This window comes from Astyanax mexicanus, chromosome 19, assembly GCF_023375975.1.
Source record: "Astyanax mexicanus isolate ESR-SI-001 chromosome 19, AstMex3_surface, whole genome shotgun sequence".
Taxonomy (NCBI): Eukaryota; Metazoa; Chordata; class Actinopteri; order Characiformes; family Acestrorhamphidae; genus Astyanax; species Astyanax mexicanus.
The window spans coordinates 32,098,431-32,121,026 of record NC_064426.1 but is presented as its reverse complement, the minus strand read 5'-3'; the positions used below and the strand labels follow the sequence as shown (position 1 = coordinate 32,121,026).

The following is a 22,596-nucleotide window of genomic DNA, read 5'->3' as shown; positions in this document are numbered from 1 at the left end:
ACGCAACTTGTCATTCTCGGTGACCGAAAAAGTCTTAAAGTCTTATTTTTCATGTTTAACTGTTATAGTAGGATAGAGTTCAGTTTGTTAAGGCTCTAATTGTTCTATTATTTTGTACATGACTCTTCCTGTATTTTATTATTATTTATTTTGTTATGTTGCACGTTGCTGTTTTAATAGTGCACACTGCTGCTACCAAAAAAAGCCACTAGATGGCATTACATATATATCTTAATTAAATTATTTAAATTTGACCATTAGTGCCTAATGTGGTGTATTACAGATCACTTGTATCACTTTGCATCACTTATACTTAGCCCACCCCGTGACAGAATCGTGACACCCCTAGATAACAGTAATATTCTGTGTTAAAAGCAGTCTACTTTGCATTATTTTGATATCTGATATTTTGATAATTGATATTTCATGTCGTCCTTGTTTTTTTCAGGGTTTTTTTGGCTACTGCACATGCGCAGATCTCCATATCAAGGAGAAGTGTGTGTAGGGGGTTTACATTCACCCGAATGCACACTGACCCTCCTCTGCTAGCGGCATAACAAGATAACAAGCAAGCTAACTGGCTCTTTTTGTTGAAGAGTGGGGCTATGATGAGCACTCACTTACAAACACACGCAGTCATACTTTAAACAGTGGGATGAGATGGGAGGCATATGCTGGGTGCAGGTGTGTTTAAGAGTAGGTAGGTGAGTGTGAGAGTAATAACAAACAGGAAGGTACACTTAAAGAAATAAAGGTTTTATGCTAGAAATGAGTAACTAATGAGTAGCTTGCTTGCTTTTATTACATGGTTTGAGACATAAAGCAGGGTTGTGTCATTTAGTATGTGGTTGGTGTGGCGCAGTGGATAACACCACCGCCTGCTTGTGAGCCTCCACATCATGTGGGAGACTGGGGTTCAATTCCTGTTCTGGATGACTATACTGTGATACACCAATAAGAGTCCTTGGGCAAGACTTCTAACACTCTGTAATAAAAACACCCTTGTAAGTCAGCCAAATGCCATAAATGTAAATGTAGTATTGTACATAAAGATATTGTCATAATTTATTTTTTTATTGTGATAACAGCAATAGTCTGTGTTAAAAGCAGTGTACTTTGTATTGTTTTGATATTTGATATTTCATATGATGCCCTTATGTTATTCAATATGTGACAATAATGCGCAAAAACATAACTTTTCAGGTTTTTTTTGGCTACTGCACATGCGCAGATCTCCATATCAAGAGGGGTGGGTGTAGGGGGTCACATTCACCCACATGCCTCCTCTGCTAGCAGCTTAATTGGCTCTTTTTGTTGAAGCGTGGGGCTATGATGAGCATTACAAACACTCATAGTCATACTTTAAACAGTGGGATGAGATGGGAGGCATGAGAAGCGTGAGTGTGAGAGCTATGGAGAGTTATACTGCTCCAGCCTTAGTGCTGGAGAAACTTCACTGAAACTTCTTTATAATGCTGTACATCAGTGAAGTGGCTTTACTGCTCCTTACAACCTGACTGGTAAAATTCATACATAAGGTGCACTGATTTTAAGGCACACTGTCGATTTTTGGGAAAATTAAATCATTTTAAATGCGCCTTATAGTATGAAAAATACGGTAATTATTATTCAGTGTTTTGTTACATCAGCAAAAATATGACAAAATACCCTGAAATATTGTGAAATCGTTTTACCATATCGCCCAGTCCTATTATAAAGAAGTATTAGTGTTAAACTAAATTAAACTTGATTTTTTTAAAATAAAAAAATAAAAAATACTATAAAATTCAGTCAATAGCCGATTCAGGAAGCTCCAGTAGGAGGAGGTGTGTGGACACACTCAACATATTCAGTTAGTAGGAAATTCTGGCACAAGTTCAAGTTTAGCTCATCATGAGGAATTTCCAGTTTTTCAAACCTGTTTTTGAAAGAATCAGCACAGGAGAGTTTCCTGAGGGATGCAGTATGTGGGACTATCTAGCAAAGCTATTCTTAGATCAGGGTAACTACATAACATGTAGCTCAGCTTCAAGGTTTTACGGCCCAGATAAGCTCAGATTATCTGACACATAATCAATCACCACTTTCATTAAAACACAGAAATCTTGTTTAACCCAATTATCTAGATGATTCTTATGCTGTGTTGACATCATGACATCTAGTAGCGTGATGATGGCAATCCAGACATTATACAGATCACTTCAGTTTCTGAATCAGTTTCTCTGATTTTGCTATTTATAGGTTTATGTTTGAGTAAAAAGAACATTGCTGTTTTATTCTATAAACTACGGACAACATTTCTTAATGAAAATATTGTCATTTAGAGCATTTATTTGCAGAAAATGATAAATAGCTGAAATAACAAAAAAGATGCAGAGCTTTCAGACCTCAAATAATGCAAAGAAAACAATTTCATATTCATAAAGTTTTAAGAGTTCAGAAATCAATATTTGGTGGAATAGCCCTGGTTTTTAATCACAGGTTTCATGCATCTTGGATTGCTCTCCTCCACTGGTCTTACACACTGCTTTTGGGTAACTTTATGCCACTCCTGGTGCGAAAATTTAAGCAGTTTATCTTGGTTTGATGGTTGTGATCATCCATCTTCCTCTTGATTATATTCCAGAGGTTTTCAATTTAGTGAAAAAACTCATCATTTTTAAATGGTCTTGTGTTTTTTTTTTCCAGAGCTGTAAATACTGTATTGTTCAAAGAAGCACCACAAAGGTCTGTCGCCAGTAGTGCCAAAAGATTTGTATAACAGGGGCCAGCTAATTCTTTTCATTTTTTCTTTTCTTGTGGTTTATGAGTGTGTGCTCTAATCAGTGCTCTCCTGCCAGAAGCATTAAACCCAATTTGTTTATTTACTGTATAGTTTATTGGTTTATTGCACATTATGCCCAAAGCACACCCATGATTAATTAAGAGAATTAGTACATGCCCTTTACGCATTTTAAGATGCGCAAGGTATACGTTTTCCCGTTGTTATGATAGAAAAGACACACTGACATGCCCTAAATTAACTTAATTGCATTGTGCACAGTTGACTGATTGTGGAAACTTCACACTAGACCTCAAGCAGCTTGGACTGTCTTGCTCCAGACACTGGTCCCTTGATTTCCAACTGAAATGTAAAATTTACTGATGATCAGTGATGGTTTGGAAAAACATGTCATCTGCTGGTGTTGGTCCACTGTGTTATATATATATATCAAATAAAAAATCAGTGCAGTGTTTTCTCAGAAAATCTTACAGCACTTCATGTTTCCCTCTGCTGACAACTTTTATGGAGATGCAGATTTCATTTTTCAGCAGGACTTGGCGCACTGCCCACACTTCCAAAAGTACCAATTAGTCTTATATAGTCTTCTAATTTTCTGAGACATTTCTCATTTTTGGGTTTTAATTTCGAACTGAATTACTGAAATAATGATAATGATGCACTAGTAGATTGCTAAAATAGGGCCCTACTCCTCTACTCAAACAATAATTTAAAAACCCAGTTAATCGTGTAATGAATTTTATTTACCCTTAATTTTTTTTCTACAAATTCAAAAGCAAAGACATAAACCACATAGTGTTTCACACTCATTCACACCTTCACGTCTTTTGTCGTCTGTGTTGTTTTTTTTTACACTTGTTGCTCGACCAATTAGCCTGCAGCACTGGGGACAGGTGTGCGAGCAGGATGCATCTGTGCTGCAGTAACACGAAGTACTGCGCCATCGACAGGGCTGGTCTCAGGTGCAAGACGGGACATGCTGAAACCTGTTGTGCTGAATGTTACACTCTGAGCAGGTGTACACCTATTCCCCAACCTGCTCTGGACTGAGGGGTCTTGTATAATATCTGTATGAATGAGAGTGTGGTGAATGAAAGCTCTGCTGGGTATTTGGGGAATAAATCATTGAGTAAGTGAAGAACATATTTTTGAATGAATGAGAAAAACAACAAGAAGGAGTTGTTGGAATGGAATCTGGCAACCGAATAGAGCAAGCAAGTGTTGAAATCTGGCAGAGATTTTTTGCACTATAAGGTGCACTTAAAATCCTTTAATTTTCCCCATAAATTGTAAGTGCACCTTATGTATGAATTTTACCATACAGGTTATGAGGAGTAGTAAAGTTACTCTGCTGAAGTACAGTGTTATACAGGAGCTTTAGTTTAGTTCTCCAGCAGTATAAGCATTAGAGCTAGCTCTTTTACCATTCAGAGGTGAGTATTATAAGCCTGTAGCCAGCTGCTAACCCCGGCTAGCACTGTTAGAGCAGTATTAGCATTAGCCACTAACCGTGCTAAGCGCTAGCTCTTTCGCTAGAGGTTTAGAGGTGAGTATATCAGCTTGTAGTCTGTGCATTTACTGTGTTAAAACTAGCTACGTCGAACAAACCGCTAGCTAATATCGCCCTGGCTTACTGGAACACTAAGGGTTCCTCAGTGTAGTGCTGTCAGGCAGCAAACTTAGCCGCTAACCGTGGCTAGCGTTAGCAGTTAGCTGCTAATGCCTTAGTGGAAATCTACGCTTGCTGTAAATAAACAGAAGCATTTTACAACACTCAAATAAACAGGAGAGAAGTTTTCTGGAGAGAAATCTGTGTAGATTAATATCCAGCGCTCGTTTGACTTTAAAAGAACATTTTTATTTTAAGCATTACTGTTTTTTTTTTACTTAGCTTAGCTTATCTTACAGGTTTTGCCACCCAGCGGGGAGACCAGCTGAATTAGTAGGAAAACAGTGTGCCTTCAGTGCGCCCTACCGCACAAAAAAAAAGAGGCGGCATTTGTGTCCCGCTAGCACTGCGGCTAGCGACTAATGCTAATGCTGCTGCACCCATCCTTAGTACTGGGGAAACTTCAGTGAAAACTTACCCTTAGACAAAATATTAGAAATCTAAGCTCACTGTAAATAAACGAAAGCTCTTAACTCACCTAAATAAACAGTTTTCAGGAGAGAAATCTGTGTAGATTAACATCCTGCGCTCGTTTGACTTTGAAAGAAGTGTTTTTTTTTTAATAATTAATTGCTTCCCCCAGCTTCTCCATTAGAATGGAAACATGGCGACAACCTCACTCACTTTAATGTAGGCATCCTTAATAGTGTCACCTAAAATGCGCCTTATACTCTAGTGCACCTTATGTATGAAAATAGACCAGAAAAAATATGTTTATTGATAGTGCACCTTATAATCCACTACTAGAAGAAAATACGGTACTAGAAACACTCAGATTGAAGCTTAGCTCAATACAAACATAATTGTTATAAGTTATATTAGAGCTGGGCGATAAATCGATTATATCGATTAATTCGAATTTACAGTTAAGGACATTGTGTTTTTATGAAAATTGATTTTCTCTGAGTTTTAATTTTCACCACCGATGCTCCCCTGAACTCCCCTGAGCGCAGCCCCGCTTCTCTCTCCCTCCCTGTATTATGCAAATTTGGCGATGACGTCATTTAGCAACTTCTAGCTACTTTTAGGAGATTTTAGAAGGGAAAAAAAACAATTTAAATCGAAAATCTGATTTTTTTTTTTTTAATCAAAGATTTTTTTTTGGGCCATATCGCCCAGCTCTAAGTTATATCTCTAGGTATGTATGTATGGAGTTCTGTGGTGTTTATTAGATTCTTAGACACACTTACATTCTCCTCCAGCTCTAGATGAACTTTCCTGTGAACTTCCGAGATTTCCATCAGCACCACCCCTGGAGAGAGAAATCACAGTAATCAGCCTTATATATATATACGTGGCTAAACCTCCTCCAGGTACATGCATCTGCGATATATTCATCACACAATCAACCTCATAATGAACCGCAAGTCTCCTCTGACAATTAAACCCCAAAGGCCTTGTTTTCCAGCACCAGGCCCTCCCTTAGTACCGGCTACTGTAATTAAAATGTGCTCTAGCAGCATGGAGCGCTGCGTCATGTTCCTACCAGCATGCTCTTTCTCAGCGCAATCAAATGAGGATTAAAACGCAATCAAGCGAGCCCACAGAACATTAAAAAAACGCATTATAACACTTTATGTATAATGGGATCCGCCCACTGCACACTTAGTCAACGTTTATTTGTGTTATTTATGAGCTTTTCTATCAGCCGGCACATCAGAAGAGATGCTGCTTCTGAAGGTTGGGCAGAAGCTCAGGAGATCATGCCTGGCGCTAACACTTCTAGCTAATTCTCTCAGAAATCTGGAGACCAACTTTATCAGTCCCCAGGGGCTCCGTGCTCCTGCAGCGAGGGAGGGGAAAAAAGCGAGTTTTCCATGGAAACAACACATACTGTTGAAGAAAGCTCTCTTTTTTCTCGTTCTCGTTTCTCTGCACGGATGATATACTGCTGTTATCTGTCCATTTAAGTCCTCAACCCGAGACTCCACAGGTCATCCTCTTTCTCTTTTTATCTCACACTCAGCAGGAATTCTCTCCATATTCCTGTTTAGACACTAATAAGGATCGTCAGGATTACTCAGCTCTACTAAACTCTACTAATGATGGGCTGCTGGTTGGCACATTAACAATACATGACTGACATGCCATTGACATGTTATAAGACAGGAATGAGTTCTATGTCCCATGACTTTTGCCATGTCCCATGCAAGCGTGGATATGCATATGATGTCTGTTAGCTGCGCTTGTTTGTTCGCAGATGGACAATTAAACCAGTTGCTGAGATCATCCACTGGATGAAACAAGAAATATTAAAAAATATGGGAGTTATTATAATGCGAAACCCAGGGTCTTTTCAAGGATAAAGTCCCACCTTTCAACAAAAAGAGCAAATTAACTTGCTGATAACTCTTTGGGCCCTATTTTAGTGATCATTTGCAAGTGCGGACCACGCCTAAAGAAGTAGAGAAAGAAGAAGAAAAGGGGAAGGAAGTGGAAGAGTAGATAAATGGGGTTGTTGGGGAGGAGGTGGGTTGCGAACTTTCATCACGAGAAGTAGTTAGTTAGGGCAGGTACTTATAGGGTGGTTGATTAATACGGGATGGAGTTAGAACATAGAGTTCGGGCGTGGTCGTTCTCCCAAACTTTTGTTGTTACATAACATCATATAGTGCATTGGTCAATTGTGCATTGCACTGTATGATTTAGGGTGTGCCGGTACACCTAGCGTGGCTCGAAATGTGTGCACTAAAAGGCAGGTACTAATTCTCTTAATAAATCATGGGTTTGTTTTGGCTGACATGAAATAAACCAATCAGTGTGCCAGTTGTCATTCCCTTTAAGAGCCAAGTGCGCTCTGACTTTGGCACGTTGATATCTTAACAGCATGGCACTTTACGTGTCTCAGCAGAGGATATTGACCTGCACGTTTGTGCTGTGAAGGTTCGCCACCAGTTCATTTAAGTGAACAAAAATTCTATTTTATTTTTGTTCTGTTTACTGTTGATGTAAAAGCTGGATTTGGCTAAGATAGAATTGGGCAGCTGACTGTTGACTGTGGTCAGGGTTTTAATCAGTCTAGAGGGCACTACAGCATTCATAAACTTGCGTATGAAGGCAGTGACTCTGTCGGCGTACTGGTCAATGCTGCTTGACGAATCACGGAACATCTTCCCGTCCACAGGATCAAAACAGTCCTGATTAAAAAAATTGCTGTCCACCACCAATGAAAGCTCAAAAGCAATTGGTAGATTGGAGGCCTGTTCTCTCGTTATTTCCTGAACAGTTAAGAAGATAAAAAGTGTTGAGTTCACTGCAAGCGTTTATGGGAACTATTAATGTGCAGTCCAGAGAAATGTCAATGCCTCAGTTGTGGCTAAATCAACAATTTGCACTGCACTGATGATCAAACTATCATTAACACAAAAACACTTGTGTGGAAGAACATGGACCACTTGAATCTCATGTAGGCAGAATATTAATAATAACAATAAAGGCAAAAAAAAGAACTTTACAACATCTACTCAAGTCAAGAACACTCTTGAGAACACTCTTGATGTAAGCCCTCTGTATTTACAATCATGAAGGCATCTAGCTCTTGATTGCAGATGTTGACGATGATGGTGCTATCTCCTCAAGAGTGTTCTTGACTTGAGTAGATGCTGTAAGAGTTTGTTTTACCATAGGATGTTGGAATGGTCACAACCTTACCTCATCATTAAATCCCTAACTACAGATCCATTGCTTTTTACTCCTTTGCTTCCAGGACTGGTATTGTTGGCCCTGGACTTCCAATCACTTCCAATCATTTCTAGGTGTTACCTCACGTTTTAACAAATAACCTATGGTACCTATGGACAATACCTAAGTACCTTTACACTAAAATTAAACAGACAGAATGACCATTGCTCCTGTATTATTTCAGCAGAAAATAAATTGTTTGTGAATAAACTCGATATAGTGAAGTTAATATAGTATATGTTAATAATTCATCAAATTAATCTGTAGTATAGATTACAGCTCTGGAAAAAATAAGGGATAACTTAAAAATGATGAGTTTCTTTGTTTTTACCAAACTGAAAACTTCTGGAATATAATCAAGAGGAAGATGGATGATCACAAGCCATCAAACCAAGCTGAACTGCTTGATTCTTTTGCACCAGGAGTGACATAAAGTTATCCAAAAGCAGTATGTATGACTGGTGGAGGAGAACATGCCAAAATGCAAGAAAACTATGATTAAAAAACAGGGTTATTCCACCAAATATTGATTTCTGAACTCTTAATACTTTATGAATATAAACTTGTTTTCTATGCATTATTTGGGGTCTGGTGAAGGTACGCCAGCAGCTCATTTAAGTGAACAAAAATTCTATTTTATTTTTATTCTGTTTACTGTTGATGTAAAAGCTGGATTCGGCTAAGATAGAATTGGGCAGCTGACTGTTGACTGTGGTCAGGGTTTTAATCAGTATAGAGGGAACTAACGCATCCATAAACTTGCGTATGAAGGCAGTGACTGTGTCGGCATACTAAAACTGTGATTAAAAACCAGGGTTATTTCACCAAATATTGATTTCTGAACTCTTAAAACTTTATGAATATGAACTTGTTTTCTTTGCATTATTTGAGGTCTGAAAGCTCTGTAGCTTTTTTGATATTTCAGCCACGTTTGGGAGAAATCTTGTCTGTGGTTTATAGAATAAAACAACAATGTTCATTTCAAAATTAGACAAAATTAGACAAACTGATTCATAACTGATGTGGTCTCTTAGTTTTTTCCAGAGCTGTATATCCAAATGTAGTTCCAAATTGTCCATGACTTCACCAGTCACTTTAAGTCAACTACCCCTCCTTAATTTACTGTATCTACAATGTTGTAACAGTACATTCCATTCTACAGATATTGGAAAATGACTTATGGATGCATGACTCACGGCCTAATCCCCCACCTGGATGAGATCAGGACTATGATCATTCGAAGAAGTGAACCTTGATACCGTTCATGTCTCAACATGAGACACGAGACTCCCAAGGCCACCTGAGGAGAACAGGTGTGGGTACTTCCCACAGCTCAGCTGATCAACATGGTCAAATCGCCTCATGTTAAAACAGCTTCCTGTTGACATGCGCTCACACACACAGCACTGTTTATTATAGACGGAAATGTTATCTAGCCACACAGAGGCTTAAAGCTCATTTAACTAGTGACGTTGCTGTATAATATCGTACATGATTATTATACTATACATACAAAAGCTGGACCCAGTGGAGGCATGTGAGTTTGTTTATGTGGCAGATAAAACCAATGATCTTTGGAGTCATATCTGGCACGCTTGAGGAAATAGAAGGTATGGAACGTGCCAAATTGTCCTGAGCTCACTCCTCTATCTTCTTCTTTTGGATTCATACCATCCGTGTTTATAATGCTGGAGTTTGTTAAGATAACATTTCCTCTTCCAATACTGATAACAATATCGAAACTTTACAAATCAGCCGATACTGGTCTACCTTTATTGACCTTAAAAAAAATCCCAAGCTATATAAAATGCACAAATATTATTTTAAATCTAATTACTAATTATGCAACCCCTGCTGGGTTAAAAGTAACAGGGTTGCGGCCTCAGTACCCAGGTACTAAGGTAATAAGCTGCCACTGTTGGGTGTTACAACAAAATTGATATTGACGCATTGATCATTTAGCATGACTGTCCAATCCTGGTCACTGTTATACAGTTTTCTGAATCAGTTTCTCTGATTTTGCTATTTATAGGTATATGTTTGAGTAAAATGATTATTGTTGTTTTATCCTATAAACTATGGACACCATTTGTTCCTAAATTCCCAAAAAAATATTATCATTAGAGCATTTATTTGCAGAAAATGAGAAATGGCTGAAAAAAACAAAAAGGATGCAGAGCTTTCAGACCTCAAATACTGCAAAAAAGTTCAGAAATATATATATTTTTTTACATTTTTAAATTATATTATTTTTTTCATGCATCTTGGCATGTTCTCCTCCACCAGTCTTACACATTGCTTTTGGATAACTTTATGCCTTTACTCCTGGTGCAAAAATGTAAGCAGTTCAGTTTGGTTTGGTTTGGTTTGTTGGCTTGTGATCTTCTATCTTCCTCTTGATTATATTCCAGAGGTTTTCAATTTGGTAAAATCAAAGAAACTCATCATTTTTAAGTGGTCTCTTATTTTTTCCAGAGCTATATATGTGAACAAACATACCGTACAAATAAACACAATAGTTGATGTCACAATTGTCAAATATTATTAAGGTAATATTCATTTATTGTAAGATAAGTCTACAATTAAATTATCGTGACAGGCCTCCTGTGATACATTTGAAAAACGGGAAATTATATAATAAAACATTTTGCCAACACTGTCAATCATTACACATTTACAAACCTCGCACATCCAGATAAAACATCAATTAATGAAAAAATAATCGGCTCATAAATAAAGTAATAAAATAACGTTTGTATTGTAAAAATTCCCCAGCAGGAATGCTGTAATGAGGAAGAAGCTTTTTTGTAGACACACACTGAGAGGAGCAGTATCTGCGTCTGTGTAATCAGCTCTTCAGCTTTCCGAGAAATGTGCTGCTATTCATTTTTAACAGAACAGAACAGCCCTCCACTTCCCGAACATCTCAGCACTCCTAATAATCAAGTCTGAATTATAGACTCTGCAGTGGAGTGTTCGAGTGGGAGGGGGCGTTTATGAGCACGTTCTGATCAAAGCAGCACGGGGTGCCACCCAGTCAGAGACAGAAACTTCCACTGCTGGAACAATGGCCCACAGGGTGGGGGGGGGGGGGGCACAATGCTGTAACAGCACCATATAAACACATAAGGGGCATGGCCCGAGCTTTACTGTAGGTGGTTACTGCATGATTACAAAAGATCATAGACTGTCCATAGCCTTTGTATCATCACAGACAACAGACACAGGCAGGTTCGGGACAATGCGGGATCCGCTGCAGAACGCACTGGTGGGTTTCTGATTAATGAAGCCCATAATGAAGTCCTGCTGAGCTGCTGTACGATTTGGCGATGATCATTATTCAGTAGATGTTCTAGTATTTATTGATTAAAAGGATGATACATACAAAGACTACCTTTATAAAGGGTTTATAAATGGTTTACAATTAGTTTATTAAGGGTTACTATTTAGGTTGTAAATGCCTTAAAAAATCATTAATAATCAGTTATAACACATACACAGAACGGGCAACAATAACCTGTTGTTTGCCAAATAGTAAATCCACAGCTTTCTTTATCGTTGCCCTTTCTAAGTATGTGTGATAACTGGTTAGTAATGATTTTTAAGGCATTTACAACCTAATTAGTAACCATTAATAAACTAACTGTACACCATTTATAAACCCTTTTTAAAGGTAGGCTTATTTTAAAGTGGTAAAATTATAAACCCTTTATAAAGGTAGTCTTATTTTAAAGTGGTACCATTCTTTTATATTTAGAGAGACTTTTATTTCTCATTTATTGTAGGTCCTTCTCTGTCCAAGTTGTCTTAAAGGATCGGATGATATAGATGGAAAGGTTATGAAAAAAATAAAAATCACTACACTAGATACACATATTAATGTAGATGTTACTATGACCCTGTTTACACCTGATCACTTCAAATTGACTTCAGTTTTAGAATAGCTCTATTTTTTTACTTGTCCAGTTGCAGTGATGTATGGTGCAGACAAGCTGATTTTTAAATTCCTCATCTTAGCAATGACTTTATTAGTATGTATGTCAAAGTTCAATGTATGTCTAATCCTGTCAGCAACAGCATAAGATAAAAGCAACTCAATACAGAGAGTATTCACTTTCTTATGACCTCTGACACACTTCTGAACTCATCTGAGCAAACACTTAATTATTAATATTCTGTGAAATGTAGTCACGTTTAGTCATCATGCACAGGCTCAAATATACACGCATGGTACAAAATCGTTCTCCTCCTCCCCCAGTGCCTTCTGTACTATCAGCATTTCACTCATTACAAATGTGGTTTCATTGGATTAAAAAAAAAATCACTGCGTCTTTGCTATCGTAACGATGGGAAAAGTACACATTGCAAGGCTCAGAAAGGCACGTGTTAATTACTAATCATGGGTGTGTTTTGGGTGTAACATGCAATAATATAGGTATATAACTAACAATAACAACCAATCAGCATGTCACTTGCAGAATAATGTTATTCTATTTTATTTTATATGCTGGTGTGTGGTATGGGCCTGTGCACTGCTGAGTGTTTATGTGTATGTTACAACCGGGGGTGTATGTGCGCTGAGCATGCAATTTACTGCCAAGATAGCAATGAACGTCTGAGGTCTGTTGACGTCTGTCTAGGTTGTTTTTAGTCAGTGGCACACCTCTGTTCTCCGTTGCCAAGATAGTAATAAACCAGAAATTTACTTGAGCACACCTCACTTCAAGACCAAAGCCCCCATCAGCTTAGATATATTCACAAGCACAATTGCTATTTAAGAAATGCAGGTGGAGTGTTTGCGGGATGTAAGCTAGCAATGAGCATCTTGACGTACACGCCTTTTACTAGGTGTAAGAAAGGTATAATCTCAGTTGTGTATTGATTACTAAAAACCTACTAAAAAGCTTTTCAAACAGTACCTCAAACTTAGTGTTTTTTATTCACAATTTGCTACACTAAATCCAATTAAAAAGGACTAATTATGCTTTTTATAATGAAAGGTCCAGTAGGTCAATGTTTATTGAACATATATGTCAGAAAATGTATTGTGTATCATGAAAACAAAATTCACACTACTAAAATATTGCAATGTCATATTGCCCAGCTCAACATTGTACACTGCATTGTTTCTCTTAATTGTGTAACTAAGTTTTTAAGTAATTAGTTCCAATATTCTGTGATTCAGTTTCTGAATCAGTTTCTCTGATTTTGCAATTTATAGGTATACGTTTGAGTAAAATGAACATTGTTGTTTTATTCTATAAACTACAGACAACATTTTTCCTAAATTCCAAATAAAAATATTGTCATTAAGAGCATTTATTTGCTGAAAATGAGAAATGGCTGAAATAACAAAAAAGACATTAGAGCTTTCAGACCTTAAATAATGCAAAGAAACAAATTTATATTCATAAAGTTTTAAGAGTTCAGAAATCAGATTGTGGAATAACCCTGCTTTTTAATCACAGTTTACACGCATCTTAGCATGTTCTCCTCCACCAGTCTTACACACTGCTTTTGGATAACTTCATGCCTGCCCTCCTGGTGCAAAAGTTCAAGCAGTTCAGCTTGGTTTGCTGGCTTGTGATCATCCATCTTCCTCTTGATTATATTTAAAATCAAAGAAACTTATCATCTGTAAGTGGTCTCTAGCTGTACAAATATTCTACACATGGTAAAACAACAACCCAGATGAAAACATCACTGCTGGAAATTCTTCTATTTGCTTAAAACTGAGTTTAGCTGAAATGTGACCGTCCGGTCACTTTAAAAACAGCTGGTCTATGAGATTGGCTCGTTCCTGCTGGGTGTGTTTTGACTGCTGTCCAGCGGCCAGCGCTGCTCAGCGCCGTTCAAACAACATGACAGACTAAAGGTCACCAGAACAGCCTGGTAAAAGCTTCCTTTGTGGCGCGAGGGAGGCAGAGAGGGAGGGCGCGTGTGTTTGTGTAAGTGTCTGCGTTCAGGTTGGTGACCACCTCTCTTTCCACTACTATACAAATCAGTAGCGCGGTGGGGTGTGGGCATCGGGGCAGGTCACATTGTGTAAAACAGAATCAACCAGGAGCTAAAACAAAAAGCATTCTTCCCCACGGGCCCTTTACTGAGTTAAAAATACATTCCTCACATAAATACTGTCCTGGAGGAGGAGAGGGCTTCTGGGTGTGGAGGGATTTGATTAGGCAATCTCCTCAGTAACCAGTTAATATAAAAACAGTAGGATCCTACTGTATATATCTTTATTCCAACATAAAGAATAGAAAGAGAGAATTAACTTCAACATCAACTACAGCATTCAGTTTAGTGCTGTGCGATATGACGATAAATATTGTGGGGACGATAGAAAAGTGTCTATCGTGCTACTCACCTTCTATCGGCCCTATAGTTTCTACAGTAATTTCAATTATCAATTATTCATGCAAATATATAAAGTAGGCTACAATGAAATGTATTGGCGTGGTCACTTTGCATAAACTCGGTTTATATAAGTGATAATAAAGTAATCTTCACAAAAAAAAGCTTTATAATGTGGTTTTGCGACATGGTGCTGCTTTATTGTACGTTATTTGACGGACACGCCGGTTTGCGACATGCTTTATGTTATTTAACTCATGAGCTGAACAATAGAGACCATAGACTGTGTATAGCTGGACAGAGCATAGTCTCTCAAAAGTGAAGCCACCACAGGTCGGGCGCCCCCTGCTGTTGGGTTGCAGAAAGCTGTGTAACCCCACCCATCCCCATAGGTTTCAATGGCAAAACAGACAACTTTCAATCACGTTTTTTTTCTAATATACTGTAATTCTACCTCCTTTATTTAAATGCAACAGCTAGTGTAACCTCTGCTTATATTGTCAGATTTTATATCCCCACAGAATTCGTTTTTTAAATCGTTATTCAGCTCTATTTAAAAAGGTGTGGTTATTGTAAAAGGGCTGGTTATGGGTGGGACCAATAACAGACAGCTCTGCTCCGCAGCCTGTGACCTCGAGGCAGTCCTCAGGGGCGGGGTTATTTAAATGAGTAGGCTGCTCTCCACAGTCTTTCTCCCTCCTCTGGTCTCTACTGCGCAGACTCGGGTTTCAGGATCGGGATGAAGGGGAACAGCGACACCACGTTTTCATTTGACACACACATATATATATATATATATATATATATATATATATATATATATATATATATATATATATATATATATATATATATTGCTGCACTAAAATGTAGTAATTCTCATTTGTGAAAGTTGGGTTTAATGTCACTTTGAAATAAAGTTGGAAAAAAGTAATCAACTATATTTTTTTGTCAGATTTTTTGTAGAATAACTGAAAACATACTTAAATGTGGTATGAAATGATATATATCGTTATCGTGATTATATGGAAACATTCTTGTGATTTTTAATATGATTTTTCCCATATCGCTCAGCACTTCTACAGTTACAGTTCTATTCAAAGGAAATGCACTTGAAACTGTTTCCTAGAATCAGGAAAATATTGATATTGCCCAACCCAGGACTGAACCAGGAACTCCTGTTATAATTCATTGTTCCCGGAGCCTGAATCCCCTGAGATGGGTTTGCTGGTCATTGCAGTTGTAACAGTAATATCACAAATGGGTTTATTATGTGCTGCAAGAATACTCCCCAGTCTACATTCATACAGTATTACAAGCCTCTTTAATTAAATCTGATTTTTTTTATATTAGATCAAATTTGCCATTCAGTTCACATTCATAAATGCCTGAAATATAAATGGGAGTTCTTGTAGTGTTTAATATGACATCTGTTTACAAGTAATAAATAAACAAACCTCCCATCCTTCATCCAAATAAGCCAATCAGCTTGCTGGTTACACTGCGAAATAAGTTTTGAGTTTTGACGCTGTGATGCTGTGCTTATTGTGCAACATGTGTATGTAGAGATGCAGAGTCACTTGTTTAATCAGATGGACAGTTTCAGCCAGAGGCCGCCGCTCACAATCATTACCACCCACTGCACTGTGCTGTCCACTGTGGGTGGTAATATTATCCTTCTATGATGTATTTCTGGTACACAGCAATGTTCTTCAACTCTCTTTATTCACATCATCTTGTCGTGTGCAAGCTGGCCAGTGTTCAGTCTCACTCACAAGATACCACCTCACAGCTTATACAGATGTTGGTGCTCTAATACCTCATGATAATTCCACATACTGCCACTGTCAGTATTAGAATTTTTATTTTTTTTATTTAAATACGATTAGAATTTTTATTAGCACCTACTTTTTTAAGTTGTTATACAAGAAAAGCTATGATATATTTTTTTATGTATTGTCATTTGCATGTATTGAAATTAATTGGAAAAAGGCAGAAGTGAGGACGTACAGTATATAATATGGTCATGGCATGTAATTGATAATTATGTTAATCAATCAATCAATCAATCAATCAACCTTTTTTTACTCTGTAATACACTGAGGGTAACCCTTATTTTCAATACAGCAGAGCATTTACAAAATTAAAGGGACTGAAAAATAAGTTTAAATTATTAAAACATGCAAATAATATAAGATTTAATAGAAATAAAGAAGAAATAAAATAATTCAGAATAAAAGGATATGCAGAGAGGCTAAAATGTAAAGCAATAATATAAAAAGATAAATAATTAGAATAATAAAATATGAACACAAAGAAATAGAGGACTAAAATAAATCCAAAATTAATGATGGAACTAAAGGTAAATGATGGAACTAAAATAAAGCTAAAAAAAGAATAAATAAAATAAAATAAAATTAAATAATTAAAGGACGAAATACATTAAATAAAAAGGCCAAAATAAAAGTAATAAAACAAATAAAAAGGAATAAATTAATAAAATGAATAAAAAAGGGCTAAAAGGTAAAACAGAAAATTTGATAAATAAAAAGCTAAAAGAAAAAACTCAACTAACTCAGTTACAGGCTCTCTGAAGGTGGTTATAAATCATGCTAATAATTATGTAATTACATTTACATAATATAATCAAAGCATCCACGTAATATATCACCATTGCAATATGATACTATGTCCATATCACAGAGCTCTACCCCTGAGTCACTGCTTCACTGCATTAGAGCCCACAGACCACAGCCACACCTCATAATCATACATTACACTGTCATACGCTCGGCTCTGCCTAACATCAGCGTAACGAGGCCGGTCAGTTTTATGACTAATATCTGAGTAACAGATCATGAAATAGGATCAAAGTATGACCCTGTAACTAAAACAGATCAGATCAGCTCTCCCACTCGCTCTACTGTGTGTTTCTGCTTTCCTCACACAACACGTTTCTTGGCAACAAGCATGAGCAAATGAGCTTCACACACCCTGACAACTTGAGCTGTATATATTATAAACATTACATAACTAGATAAACAAGGGCTGCGGAAAGATTTCCGGGCTGCGCTGCTGAATGTTTATGATTACTACTGGTCACTGCTCTTCACACTGTGAAAAAAAATCCTTTACTTCAGTAATTCATATATTATATAGATGTATTACACACAGAGTAATCTATTTTAAGCATTATTTTTTGACTCAGAAAATGAGAATATTATATAAGACCAATTGGTACTTTTGGCAGTGTGGGCAGTGTGCCAAGTCCTGCTGGAAAATGAAATCCGCATCTCCATAAAAGTTGTCATCAAAGAGAAGCATGAAGTGCTGTAAGATTTTGTGGGAAAACAAAACTGCACTGCCTTTGGACTTGATAAAACACAGTGGATCAACACCGGCAGATGACATGTCTCTCCAAACCATCACTGATTTTGGAAACTTCACACTAGACCACAAGCAGTTTGAACTGTGTGTCTCTTCACTCTTCCTCCATTCTGGTCTGTTTGTTTCCAAATGAAATGCAAAATTTATTGATGGTCAGTGATGGTTTGGAGAGACATGTCATTCATGTAATTTAATTTTCCAGCAGGACTTGGCACACTGCCCACATTGCCAAAAGTACCAATTGGTCTTATTTAATAGTCTAATTTTCTAAGACACTGATTTTTGAGTTTTCATTGGCTGTAAGCCATAATCATTAACAACAAAATAAATAAACGCTTAAAATAGATCACTCTGTGTGTAATACCCCTATTTATTTTATGAGTTTCACATTTTGAACTCAATTACTGAAATAAAGTCATTTTTCAATTATATTCTATTTTTTTTTAGATATACTAGTATACTAGTATACCCTTCCTTCTAATCGATACAATATGTGAGTGAGCAGTGTTCTAAGTGTTTTGTTGAGTGCTTTGTTAAAGAACTGGGGTCAGAAGATTTTATTTTATTTATGCTGAAATATAAGAGATTAAATATCTCTCTATTCTATCTCACATGTGTACGCAAGTGCATTTATTTCCTCCATTAAAGTTCCCTCTTCCTGTTTAATGCTAAAGCTCCCTGTTAATCTTTTACTCAGCACATCACAAAATTATCATTAAATCAGAACTGCCCTGAGATATATTATAATAAAATAGAAAAAGCTGTAGTCTGCCAGACACAAACATTACACTATTATTTGTGTATCCCATACCAGCATTTACATTTTTAAATAGTGATTTTATTAGTGATTAATCACAGCTGTAAAAGTGACTAACAAGGGGAGGGGTACTGGGTGATGTATGGATTTAGAGGCGGGGAAGGAGGGAGAGCTGATTGGCTGAGCTGCAGCAGCAGCATGGTTGGATGTCAGCAGGTACCAAATAACACAGAAACAGGCCGATAATGCTCCCCTCTAAATGGCAAAATGGCTAACGCTTAGCAGGTAATGCTAATACTCTTGGAAAACTAAACTGAAAATCCTGTATAACTCTGTACTTCAGCAGAGTGGCTTTACTGCTCCTAACAACCTGACTGGTAAAATTCATACATAAGGTGCTCCGGATTATAAGGCGCACAGTCGATTTTTGGAAAAAATAAAGTATTTTAAGTGCACCTTATACTCCAAAAAATATGGTAGATGGTACCTTAAAGTTTTTTTGTGATCATGAGATACATGGTTTAAACAGCTTAAGAACCGCTGTTCTAGAGGATAAATCGACAGTTAGATGACGATGTGATATTTGAAGAGCGTACAGTAATAAGCAGAAAGGCTGGAATACTCGAGTGTGCTTTGAATAAACATTGTTTTGCAACAGGGAAGTAGAGCTGAGGTATAATAGCCAGGCTTCTGTGAGTTTATGGGAACAGGCCTTAGAGCTAAATGACCACAGCAACAACATGCAAATAACAAACAGGCTCTTTATCAGGCTTAAACTCACTCACGCAATGCAGCGTGTCATCTCACAGATATTACCAGATGCTGCCGTACTTCCTGTCTTTATAATATTGAGCTGTGTTTCAGGGGTGAACATTTACATTTACCTTTACCTTTAGGGTATTTAGCTGATGCTCTGTTTCAGAGTGACTCACAAAACATATATGAATAGGATCTCTGTTTGGGTTGAGCGGCCAACTTATACATAAACAAGTTACATCAGAGGTTTACTTATTTCAACAGTTTTTTTTTTTATCATCTTTGAAATGATCATAATGTACTGCAATTTTCACCAAAAATTGACAGTGTGCCTTATAGTCCGGTGCGCCTTATGTATGAAGTCTACCGATCAGGTATTAGGGAGCAATAAAGCTACTCCGTTGAATTTCAGCGTTATACAGGAGGTTTAAGTAAAGTTTCTCCAGCATCGAGGCAGGAGCAGCATTAGCCATTCAGAGGTGAGTATATCAGACTTTAGCCACTGTGCTTTTCGTGTTAAAACAAGCTACATAGGACGTACCGCTAGCTGATAGGTCCCTGGCTTACCGGAACACTCAGGGTTCCTCAGTATAGCACTGTCGGGTGGCATTTACTAGCGCTAAGTGCCGCTGCTAACCGTGCTAAAATATTGGAAATCTAAGCTAACTGTAGAGAAATAGAAGCGCTTTACTCACCCAAATAAACAGTTTTCAGGAGAGAAATCTGTGTAGATTTACATCCAGCACTCAGTTTGATTTTGCTCAATTAGAAGGGAAACATGGTGACACCCTTGTTCCTTTCTAGTGTCGCTTAAAATGCGCTTTATAATCCAGTGCCTCTTATGTATAAAAATAGACCAGATAGTGAGCCTTATAATACGGTACCTTACTGTGCTAAACCAACATTCCAACAGGCTGTTTCATATCTTTAGATATGAATATTTAGAGCATAGCTATATTTACTGATTTCAAAGAAGCTTTAAGTTTAAAGTTTTAAGCTGCTATATTTAAAGGTGACATTATGCAAATTTCACTTTTTGCATGCTTTTGTTTTTCCACTTGAAAAACAGTAAATCAGTTGAAATTGATGAGTTAGGTGTTAGGAATCGTATGCTTTTATAAGCCATTTGTATGGCCACACTTTATTGTGATATCAAAATTAGGAAATACCCCCACCAACCCCCACCAGAGCCCCACACACTAGATAAGTTAAAGAAATGCCATTTTGGTCATTTTGGTTGAGAACCTCTGATAGTACACAGCAGGGACAGTGAAAAGACTTTGTTTGAAGGAGGGATCTATGGCATGTCAGGAGGGGATGTGGCAAGTCAGCAGATGTTAGAGGGAGATGTTAGAGACTGAGAGAATGAAACTAGCGAGTATAGAGCTGATGAGATCTCTATATGTGAGAGTAATTTTGCGCAAAGTATTTCATAAACATATTTTGTACTATAGCCCATAGACCTACTCTAACTTGTGTAAAAGGAGTTATAATAGGTCCACTTTAAAACATCTGGCCAAATGTCCATATATCTGCTTCTACCATTTTCCAGAAACTATTCCAGTGAAGCAGATGCATCAGGTGTTGTGATATTAGCCTAAGAGCTAGTAAACTGAGAGCTGAAAGATTTATTTTATTATTATTTTTTTATTTCTCTACTAGTATTGTGATGTTATAGATGTTATATTGTCCTTGTATTATTTCCCTCTCTGGCTCTCCTTGTGCACACAAGCAGTGGTTTGAAGTCAGATGGTAAAACCTGATTTGGAGTTGACCTGTGCAGATTATGTAAAGTGTCCCTGGAAGTCATTCAAAGCAAGCTGAGGTGGGGTGTGTTTTGGTGGTGGTGGTGGTGGTGGGGGGGGGGGTTATTCAGGAAGTGGCCGAGCAGTAGGATAACACACTGTGAGCCTGTCTAACCAATAAGCCTCTACTGCTGCGTTTACACTGCCCTTTACAGACCCAGCCAGGGCACTGAACCCACCACCTTTGAGCCAGCACTGTCCCTAAAGTAGTGCATTAGCAAATACAAAAACTCTTCAAATGAATAAATAGTTAATATTATTGTTTAAAAAATCACGAATTTTCTCAAAAATGAGGTAAAAATTTTTACCAGTCAGGTTATATGAAACAGTGAAGCCACTCTGCTGAAGTACAATGTTATACAGGAGTATGCACTTATGCATTTATGCACTTAGCGCTAGCTCTTTTGCTGTTCAGAGGTGAGTATATTAGACTGTAACCTGTGCAATTAGCAAGGGATTATCATTAAAACATGAAATCATACAAAAAAAACTGTTGGTCGGCGCATGCGCAGTATTGTAAAGAAGCACATATCGATGGGTAGCATAACTCGACAGAACACCGGTTCCCCCGAGCACAGCTGATTCACACAGCGTAATAAACACTGCATGGAAAAATTCAGCTGTGCTGCCATGGAGAACAAAACACAATTTTTTTTATTCAGAATTTTTTTTCCTAGCATTTCATTTTTTCACTCAGTAATAGGGAGTTTTCAAAGTAGTAAACTAAATTACTTGTGTCAAAATGAACTAGAGTAAAAGTAAAATGACCTATTTTAAAAATTAGAAATTACTCATAAAATCTACTCAATTACAGTAATGTGAGTAAATGTAATTAGTTACTTTCCACCTCTGCTCACTAGTATGCGTTTACTGCACAGATGGGTTAAAGGCCAAATTCCATCTATGTCTAGAAAAATTATGATGTTTATGGTTGTCTTGTCTTATTTTGTCTGGAGCAAAGCATATCCTAGTGAAATAAAACATGGCTACAATATTTGAATTCTTGTTTCTTGTCTATTAAAATATACTGCTTGCTTAACAATATAATTGTTATAATATATATAAAGTGTCCTGATGTCCACCATAGCGATATTATTTCAGAAAAATTAGCAAATTGTGTCTGTGCCAGTGTGCAATTATGGCAAAAGTGCAAGTGAAACTAAAAAATAGCCTTTTTTTCTGCTATACCAACACATATTTCCCTCATTTACCTACAGTCTTTCAAGCTGGACTAGTTGTGAAAGCAGTGGTGTCAAAGAAATCCTTTCTGTAAAATCCCCAGGGAAGAGTTTATGGGAAGCTGCAGGACTTTAGATAGAATAGAATAGAATAGATAGAACACCTTCCTCAATCATTTGTGCAATGCGTACAGTACATTTCCCACTGGAATAAATGGTCTGGGGTT

The 22,596-nt window shown here is 37.3% G+C and overlaps 1 protein-coding gene across 2 annotated transcripts in view; it reads right to left on the bottom strand.

The window, feature by feature from the left end:
• The window catches only part of baiap2l1b (BAR/IMD domain containing adaptor protein 2 like 1b), an 82,571-nt gene that overhangs the window by 41,310 nt on the left and 18,665 nt on the right, over positions 1-22,596 (bottom strand). For both annotated transcript variants that reach the window (XM_022673275.2, XM_022673284.2), the window contains exon 4: positions 5,642-5,703. In XM_022673275.2, coding sequence (XP_022528996.2) covers positions 5,642-5,703 — 62 coding nt within the window. The remainder of the gene's footprint in view (positions 1-5,641; positions 5,704-22,596) is intronic.